We start from the raw sequence: 9,950 nt of genomic DNA, 5'->3' as shown, positions 1-9,950 counted from the left end.
TTGTTTAGTATTTGCATTTATAAATGGAACACGCATACCCAAAAATTTTATATAATGTCATATTTTGATTCGCATGCCCGACCCGTCACGGTGACGTAATACGAGAGTTATACCCCCTCCCCATTGAAAAGGGAAAAAACACACACAGTAATTACAATATTTTACCGCAAGTACTTAAGGGAAAGCAATGTATACAGCATACATGTTAATATAAGTGTATTGATCACCAAAATATAGAAATCACCAGGGACAGCACATGACAGCTGGGACTATTACATGAAATATTGGTTCCAGATTACACTAGACGAGACTTTCATATTCTATAATGTTGTCATCAGAATCGCAAATGTCTTCACGAAAAGCGACGAAAGAAAACGTATATTTTCTAGAACTAATTTAGATTACTACCAATCTGATTAAACTTCAGACCTATATTAACTCGCGTGCTCGTAGTCATAAGATAAGATAAGATATTTTATTATTGTATAAAATCCAAACATTCGGATTGGTACTAATACAAATTTATCTTCAACATTCTTAATAGAGCATCTTAAACACAACTCATCGCATCTATATAATTTAAAAAGGTGCAATTAAAAATGTAGTTTTGTTCATGTCATAAGGAAGTATTCGTTTGAACATTACATTTTTCTAAAATTACCCCCCCCCCCCCTTTTCGCCATAAACGAGTCAGTGTTATCAACATTAATGATCTCAAAATGTTACTTCGATGTGCTAAAGAGAAAGGATTACAATATATCAATAGATACAAACAATATGATCAGCATGATAAGTATATACATCTGTGTCTGCTGCATGTACCCTTCCTAGATCGGTGTCAAGTTCAGTGCACGCCCTACTCTCCTTTTATGTTCATTACGCCCCCGAAATTTTGCAAATGTATAAATAAGGACATTTTTAAGTATCTAATTTTTAACATCGTGCCACATAAGTTTAAGAGTTGCTATAGTTTTCACTGAATATTTCTATATATATTATTTAATAGATATTATATGCACGTCTTATGCACGTCCATATCAACATCTCCAGGGGTTAAAGGATGCAGATGTTTTACAAAAATGTATCATAGTGTTAAATTTGCATAATTGATTATCGTGGAAAATTAATAAGTGGCAAGATATTTGTTTATCAGTTCGCAGTGGCTTAGTCTCCACAGGGTATCAGTTACGTAAATTGTGTTAATTGATACGTATACAGCTGACATCCCTACATCTCTACATGAACTCGTCTTATAAATAGACGATATTGCAGATCAGCACACACACGGCATTCCAATCATTCCGTCTTCCGACTTCACTTTCACTTTTACGACCGACGGCAACCTCCAAGCTTCAAAATGGTAAGTTAGCTTTTTGTCTTAACATCTTAACATTTAGTTTGTATTCTAATAGCATTTATTTGAAATATTTATTACTTTTTATTCAAATTTGCTCGTCTTTTTCTAGAATAAAAGATCACTAAACAGGGGTTTACTATGGTATGCTAAAAACACTTTTACTCTCAAATAATAACTTGGTTTCATGATCAAATTGCAAATTCAAGCTAAGTACGTTTAACTAAAGACTGATGTTACTAAACAAGATTGTAATTATAATTTTTCCTTTCATATTTTTATCCTAATTTTAAACATTTTTATTTCTATTTTTTTCAGTCGAAGTTATCAAAAGGCGAGATCGAAGGTATGCAAGTTTGCAGTGATAATTCCCTCTTTTCCCTTTGTAAATCTAACCTGTTTATTATGTTTACTAATTCGCACAAAATATTTGGATTTACTGTGCATTTATTTTATCTATATCAATTTGGATTACATATTGTTGCCATGCTATTCATGGATTTTTTATGCTACATTTCTTGTGCAACTAAGATGAGAGGATGTAGAGAGATAAAGAATCTTATTTTAACTTGGCGTGTGTAACTGGTAAAACCACTTCATTTATCTGTTTTTTATGGATTTAATATCGACACCCCGTGGGCATCCTCTTACAACGGCGTGTGCCTGTGGTATCGAATTACAGGGCCATATGGGTGCAACATCAATTACGTGCATAGTTGTATTTTTGGGGGTGTTATGAGGTACCCATAGGGGGATTTTCGAATCTCGTAATGACACTGGCGCACTTAAATAGAGGGACACATTTATTGAATTATTCTTGAAAAGAAGTAGTTAGGATTGTTCTTTACTTGGTATCGTGTTTGTTCACCTCAAAGTTATTTGTTTCGTTAGCAAGTTTTTTTGTAAAGGTTATTTTTTAACAAAAAGGAGAAGAAGAGAAAAAACATATTTGATTAGAATATAAAAAACTGAGAAAAATGTTTGTAAAACTGTCTAAAATGTGTTTGAAATAAATTGCTATTTTATTTTAATCTTGAAAACAAGTGTCTTTATTTAACGACTGCTATTTTTTTTTTTGGAAAACGTGTGTCTTTATTTAACGAGTCGACAGAGTATGTGGTTCCGTAGAATGTTCATATATACATTAGCTTAATTTCTATCTCCTCCTTGAAATTGAAATGGAGCTTGACTGTAAGGGAACAACTTTCTACCTATTAAAATAAGCTAACACCACGCAAATACAATGTTTCACTTCGTCGGCAAGTTCTAGATATTTATAAAATGTTAAAGTCCGTTAAATAAAACTATTAAAAATCAAACTCCATTAAATTCTAAAATTTTGGTTTATTTTTTTACTTTAACACTTTAATATTTAAAATTTGATTGTTTTAGCGGTTTTTAAGTTATTTCAATACCTGTTGAAAATGGTCGTTGAATGATATTTATCGCGAAATCCTGATTGCTTTACTTGCTGGAATTGATTAATCGTTGCAGTTGCCGAACAATAACCTCTCTTTTTTTTCTTTCATCTCATTATCTATTTATCAACACCAATAGATACACACATGTTTTATATTAATGATGTTTTCTGACGAAGTAATATCTTGTCGATTGTATGCCGAAATCCGATCATTTGGCACTCTGCCTTGATTATGCTTCGCTGTGATATCATTGCCTAAAATGGCGCTGCCGTATCATAACACAGCAGGGTAAGATACACAAAATGTATTTTCTACATGTCGCACTGACTTATATTCCCCACTGGGGGACATGCAGTAATTGAGTATTAATTATAATGTTTATGCCTTTCAATTTCATAACTGAAGGGAAAAATATGCAGTTACTACTAATGTTTAGACAACCAGACTAAACCATCACTTTAGGGTTGTTCAAATAAAAGAAATTCTTTTGAAAAAGTAAATTTTAAAATGTAATAACTTGGAAAGTAGGGATAGACAGAAAAGTCTAGTTTGGGATATATAAAATCCAAATTTAACAGTTGTTTCAATCGCGTAGTATTTTGAGAAATATTTTATAGATACTAAGTCAGGCATCATTTTAATGCATTGCCAAAATGTATTTATATCGATTATTCGGAATCGTTTTTTTTTTCAATCATTGCAAAACTAAATTCATTTTGTAATATAATTTAATGCTTTTCTTTGAAGTTTATTATAATTTAAATTCCAGTTCCTTGTATTGGTAGATAAATTGATTAAGAATATAGAGATCTGTCTACGTTTTATCTTTCTGCGTATATACACACTACCATGGTAATTATCTCCAGAAGGAATACACTACGTAAATTTCCTCAATTTACGTCATTTTGGCAGCTGACTTGCTCCAAATATTTACGGGTTTATTTTAGCGAAATAGCAGAATTATACACGCGAAATAATTCAGTCTTTTATTTAACAGAAAACTCTTCATCATGTTCATGCTCCAAACCAAAATATTTTATTTGTTGTTGAAAAAAATTCAGAATTTTAACATACATTTATAAGATATAAGAAATGCTGTGAGGATTTCACTTCATAAGTTTGTCCCTTTACTACATTTTAATTTCTATCAAAAGTCGCTGAAGTGACGCTAAAGCTGATTAGCATATTGAGTTTCTATTCGGAATAGAACCTTAAGTTCTGCTGATGTACGTATTTGCTACTATAATAATCATTGTGATGACTTTGCCTCTCATGGGACCTTTATATGGAATCAAAGTACTTTTTTGTGTAATATAAAGTTAAATTGCTACATATTTTCGGTCATCAAACAAAAAGATTTTTTGTTTCCTTTTCTTAATCATTATTTCGAAAATTTAAGGTAAAAGGCTTTAGATACGTTTTGTACTCGACATACCTTCTTAAAAATCCCCAAGAATCATTTATTAGAATAGAAGGAGCAATGCAATAATGTCTTGTTTTGCTTCTCAACAAATTTCAGATGAGCACATATTTTTACTTGCCTCTCAATTTTATTTACCCTTTCTACTGAAAAAGTATACGCGAACACTAATGTTTAAGGAGATGTGATATGATTACCAATGAAACAACTATTCAACAGAGTCCTAATGAAGCGGATTTAAGAAACTTTATGGCGCGGTTCTGCCTTCAACAACTAACAAAACCCAAACCGTGATGTCAGCTAAAAGGCATGATTTATGACAAAACAAGGCGGACTTCTTTTACCTGAATTGTTGTAGCTGTTTTACATTCTCTTTACCACTTGACTTCGCTGTTGTGACAGTACTGTGAGAAATAAACTTTGTCACCGTTGTCTTTGTATTGACAGTCTACTTCGTGTAGAAAGCCTGTTGTGCATTGTTAAAAATTTGTTCTTAACACTTAAATTCTTTATTTCAGACGCTCGTGAGGTCTTTGACCTTTTTGATTTCTGGGATGGTCGGGACGGAGATGTAGACGCATGCAAGATCGGTGATGTGTGTAGATGTCTAGGAATCAACCCAACTAATGCTGTTATCAAGAAGAATGGCGGAACAGAAAAGATGGGTAAGTTATATGATATATGCCCTGTGCATGTTAACACACAATAGGAAATAAATGATGTGCAGTATCTAAATTATATCAAATTTATATCTATTATTACGTGTATAACAATAAACAGAAAGTCGCCTTTTATCAAGACACATTGGGATGCATGCTGTGATAACATCAAAAGTAAAGCATAACGAATTCCCTGTGTTCAAGTTCTTTTCTGTTTTATCTCAGTATATGGTCTACTCAAAGTTTAAAATAGAAATAAGAAGATGTGTTATGATTACCAATGAGATAATTTTCCACCAAAGATCAAAGGAGATGGGTTTAAACAACTACTGTCACATTACGACCGTCAACAATGAGAAAACCCATGACGTTTAGTTACCACATTGGACTCGTGATAACAAAATGTGAAAAAAATAAAAAGAGAAAACTAACGAAAAATAATAATGACAATCAGCAACCAACTACAACCACTGGATAACAGATGGCTTGGAACAGGCACTTTCAATTCTTTATTACTTTGAACAATACAGTTCATCAGTATAGTATGCATACATATACAATTTACAAGTTGTATAGCGTTAACAAAAACAGAAATAATAAACGTCAGAAATATCAGTCACATGATAAACAGTTTGTGAGTTTCAAAATACATATAATATAAAAATGTCTTAAATATTGTTTCTGCACTTAAACGCATTGAGTAAGTACTTTCCAAAATTACAAAGTTCTTCTGTGTTTTCAACAGCAAGTAATTGCACTAGTTTATAAGTTGAAGGAAGAGTCCTGTTCTGGATTAACTCAAAGCAAAAGTTCAAGATTCGTTTTGGTCAACTTATTAGGATAGGATAGATGCCAAACCAAAATATCAAAGTTCTTTTCTGTAATAAATCATGTAGATAAATTAGGTTCTCTTTTGGACTAACTCGCCAGGTCGGGTCCCTGTTGTGAGACATTGATAATGATAATTTGAGCCTTCATTTCGAAATTTATTACCTGTAAATGTGCTTATAGACTACGCAGCGTAGTTTTAATGACGAATACGCTGATTGTTGAACCCTGAATTCGACCATTATGCATGGACCACTCGGAGAAATATTTGTTGCTTAATTTCATTAAACTGGCCTATATATTAAAAAAAAATATACGAAGAATTACCGTTCCCTAAAGTTAGACAAAAAAGAATCACATGCCATGAAACACAAAGCAACCTTGAAAGTATTGTAAACAATTGGATCAAATGCAATTATTCACTTACCACTGTCGCGATCAATCAGGATTTTGTGGGGAGTATGATGCCTTTCTATCTGTATGGCAAAAACACTACTTAACCAAAAACTTGTGGAATCTATGCACAATTTCTGAAACCAGAAAAGCGCTTGGGACGCACGAAATTTATAAAGTGTTATACTTTCATTTACAATAATTAAACTTTTTTATGTTATTTCCATAGGTGAGAAAGGCTACAAATTTGAAGATTTCCTTGCTTTTTATGAAACTGTCCAACAACAGACAGAACAGGGTACATACGCCGACTACATGGAGGCTTTCAAAACTTTCGACAGGGAAGGTCAGGGTTACATTTCCGGAGCTGAGATGAGACAAGTATTGTCTTCATTAGGTAAGACTTCACTCAAAAATATTTTTGAGTTACATATTTTCAGTGTCATCTTCGAATGAATGATAAACTTTTAGCAAGAACATTGATGCACCAAAGACGCGTGCCTTATATTGTGTTAGGTAAAAACATTTGAAAATCGGAAACTCAAAATAGAATTTGAAGAGCAAAACTTCTCAAAGTGGACAAATAAAAGAGCCGAACCCTAATACATACTCAGTGATATAATTTTGATAATAATGATACCGGTATTTCACGCAGAGATAAATAGTTGTGACAAATATCTGAAGCAATTACGACAGTGGTTTTAATTGCATATGTGAAAGTAAAAACTGACCAATACCTTCAGGAGAAATTCACAAAGCAATTTCAGGGCTCATAGAAGATTAGCATGCTTAAATTATTATTTGTGATCCCTTTTTCATTTTGAATTCACGAAAACATTCTTATATCTGTATTGCACAACATTAATTATATATGTTATATTCTAGGTGAAAAATTAACAGACGAACAAGTCGATGACATCATTAGACTTACAGATTTGCAAGAAGATTTAGAAGGAAACGTAAAATATGAGGGTAAGTGTAGAATTAGATTGATAGTTACATAATGATGAAAATCAATAAACTTACTAGACAGTCTTAAAATGTATCGGTTTCCATGCTGGCAAACTCTTTTAATGACATTTCATTAATTTAATCTTGTATAAGAAATAATTTTAAAATATTCATTTATAGAGCTCTTTCGAAGTTTTTACAATTTTTTACTGAAAGTACCTGCATTCTTAAGTTTGACATGAGATTATGAATTGGTATAATTTCATAAATATCGTATTGATATATATTCTTTCCTTTTCAGAATTTATAAAGAAAGTGATGGCTGGCCCATACCCTGACTAAATGAACAGAGGATCTCATAATAACAATAAACTCTTACAAATTTTCATCTGTGAAACAGTATCAAAATTCTTCTCAAGTTAGGTCTTACAAAATGTCACTGTAGCCTTTCTGTTACTAAGGAGGTTGTATAACCAAAATAAAACATATGCTGTCAATAATTTAAATATATCTTTCAATTTTCAACAAGCCGTCCTTTCCATTTTGTAAGACCTAATTTTTTCATAAATATGTATTTTGCCGTGTGTTATTGTTCAATTTTAATGTTAATTTGCAAAATAACCGGTACCGGTTAAGCTGACGTCACGTTTGGTTTCAGATGACATCATTTCCGAATCATTTTGATTCGCAGTTGTACAGATATATATAATTGTAAATTAAGAATGAATGGGAAGGACATGTAAAGCGGATATCCTTTTTGCATCTTCTATGTGTGTAAAATAGTGAGATATTTATTATTATTTATTATTATTTTCCCATTAAAAGCCGTTTCCTTATGAAATTTGTTATTATTCTGAGTCCATCATAAATATATCGATATATAATATGTTCTAATAACACTAATGTTCTGACCAATGCCTTGACTGATTAAAAAATATATGCGAATAACTGTTTTGTTTCCTAAAATATATTACTTTAAATTTGGGGGATAGCAAGTAGATATCATTTTTAATGAAAATAAAAAATAAAATCGAAAGTTTTATTTTTATATGACCGAAACTTGACCTGACCAAAGTAAACTTTCCTGTAACCGTTTGACAAAATGTTAATACGCTTTTTATTTCTTAAAGGATTCACTTCAGATTTGGAACATATTAAGATCTAAACATTTAATTAATGAATAAAAACGAAAATTGAGAAATAAAAAAAAAAGGTACTTGCATTTTCCTATGGGTCAGGGTAAGTTGGCTGTCCAAGGGTTAATTTTTATTTGTACGTTGACAAAAAAAGTTCCAAATTCTTTTAATATTTATTAAAAAGATGACGAAATCTTGATAGGTTCAAAATTTGAAGTCTATCCTTTACGAATTAAAAAAGTTAACATTTTCTATTAGTCGGAGCATTAGTGTAACCCTATGTTGTATTATTCCATGGCATAAACTAGCTTTCAGTAATTTGCGAGTACTCTTAGATTGGTACTTTGTGTCTTTTTGTCACTTGTATTTATACTTAATGCTGATCTGATGAGTCAAACCCTTTCCATCTGACTTTTACGGGACATGCGGTTTAATGTTGTGCTGTTACACCACTGTCCAAAGTAAAGTGATGGCTGAACGCTCACAAAGATGTTGAACACCGCCACATTCTTTTTATGCCCGTCCCAAGTGCCAAGAGCCTGCACTCCACTGGTTGTCGTTGTTTGCTGGCTTTTATGATAGTTTTTTTTTAAGCATAAATCAGGCAGTTGTTTTTTTTCTTTTGAATTGTTTCATAATTCGTCATGCCGGTTCCTTTTATAGCACACTATAAGGTATGGGTACTGCTCATTATTATATTGCACATCTTTGGTCGATTTAGAACTTGACATTTGGTTTGTACGCTTGCCTATCATTGTTGAAACCCCCATGAGAAGTTTTTAGATCTGTACACAACACACATATTAAACGGAGCAAAGGTATGAATTTAATCAGATTGCAGTAGGCGCTTTTAGGGTTAACCCCGAAAATTTGAACCATTTTTATGAGTCTGATTTAAATGTGTGTGCGTGTTTTATTTATTCTTTTGATATCTTATAACATCATCTTTGCTTAGGGTTGTCAATCTGGTTTGTGTAGCTCTTGCACTTTTCGGATTATAAAGAGCCAAATGACCGAAAATTGTACTTGCAATACATGGTATACCTGGAATTGTAATGTTTTATCCACTTAGCTAGAGATGATTTTTCTTTGGTTCGTCTTGGTGTGAGGTTTAAGAACAAATCAAAACAAAATTTGCAAACTTTTACAGTTAAGAAGCTATGATGAGGTTATTTGAACCAATCCATACATTTAAAAAAGTATATTAACCCATTCATATTTCAACGTGCTGCAGTCGTAAATAGCTACTATCAGCATAGCCCCTCAGTAGCCTATATGTATAATATTAATTTATTAGCGTATAGTAATACAATTGAGAATGGAAATGGGGAATGTGTCAAAGAGACAACAACCCGACCATAGAGCAGACAACAGCCGAAGGCCACCAATGGGTCTTCAATGCAGCGAGAAACTCCCGCACCCGGAGTAGTAAACCTACTTTGACCAAATTACGACCTGCATCCGAAAATTGAATATTGAGATTTGTTTTATAGTTACAGTATCACACGAGAGTTTGCTTACGTTTGATAAGGTTCAACGTGATTTACTGGTGGGAAATTCAAACTTTTTGTAGCCTTTATAGCGAATTTATATTGAATTATTTTACATTTTGTCATGTCGGAGCCCTTTATATGTTGCTATGTGGTATGGGTTTTGCTCATTGTTGAAAGCCGTACAGTGAACCTCTACGTCATTTGGTCTCAGGTGGAAGGACAGTGTCTCATTAGCAATCATACCACATCTTATTTTTATATTAAAAATAACCTGTTACAAATGCATTGGTATAAA

At 32.4% G+C, this 9,950-nt stretch overlaps 1 protein-coding gene across 1 annotated transcript; it reads left to right on the top strand.

Moving 5' to 3' along the window:
- The first annotated feature begins 1,230 nt into the window (after nucleotides 1–1,230).
- LOC127698300 (myosin essential light chain, striated adductor muscle-like) lies at nucleotides 1,231–7,867 on the top strand. Its single transcript, XM_052201697.1, has 6 exons — nucleotides 1,231–1,360; nucleotides 1,673–1,700; nucleotides 4,714–4,860; nucleotides 6,305–6,472; nucleotides 6,961–7,047; nucleotides 7,328–7,867. Exons 1-6 carry the CDS (start codon nucleotides 1,358–1,360, stop codon nucleotides 7,366–7,368), a joined length of 474 nt encoding a protein of 157 aa, XP_052057657.1. The 5' UTR covers nucleotides 1,231–1,357; the 3' UTR covers nucleotides 7,369–7,867.
- The last annotated feature ends 2,083 nt before the right edge of the window (nucleotides 7,868–9,950 follow it).

This window comes from Mytilus californianus, unplaced genomic scaffold, assembly GCF_021869535.1.
Source record: "Mytilus californianus isolate M0D057914Y unplaced genomic scaffold, xbMytCali1.0.p SCAF_4, whole genome shotgun sequence".
Lineage (NCBI taxonomy): Eukaryota > Metazoa > Mollusca > Bivalvia > Mytilida > Mytilidae > Mytilus > Mytilus californianus.
Note: the sequence above shows the minus strand (reverse complement) of the source record. Positions and strands in the feature narration are given on the sequence as shown.

Excerpts from the sequence above, each read along its gene's own strand:
- LOC127698300 (XM_052201697.1), top strand. Across the intron at positions 6,473-6,960 it reads ACAAGTATTGTCTTCATTAG|GTGAAAAATTAACAGACGAA; the intron begins GTAAGACTTCAC and ends GTTATATTCTAG. Across the intron at positions 7,048-7,327 it reads AGGAAACGTAAAATATGAGG|AATTTATAAAGAAAGTGATG; the intron begins GTAAGTGTAGAA and ends TTTCCTTTTCAG.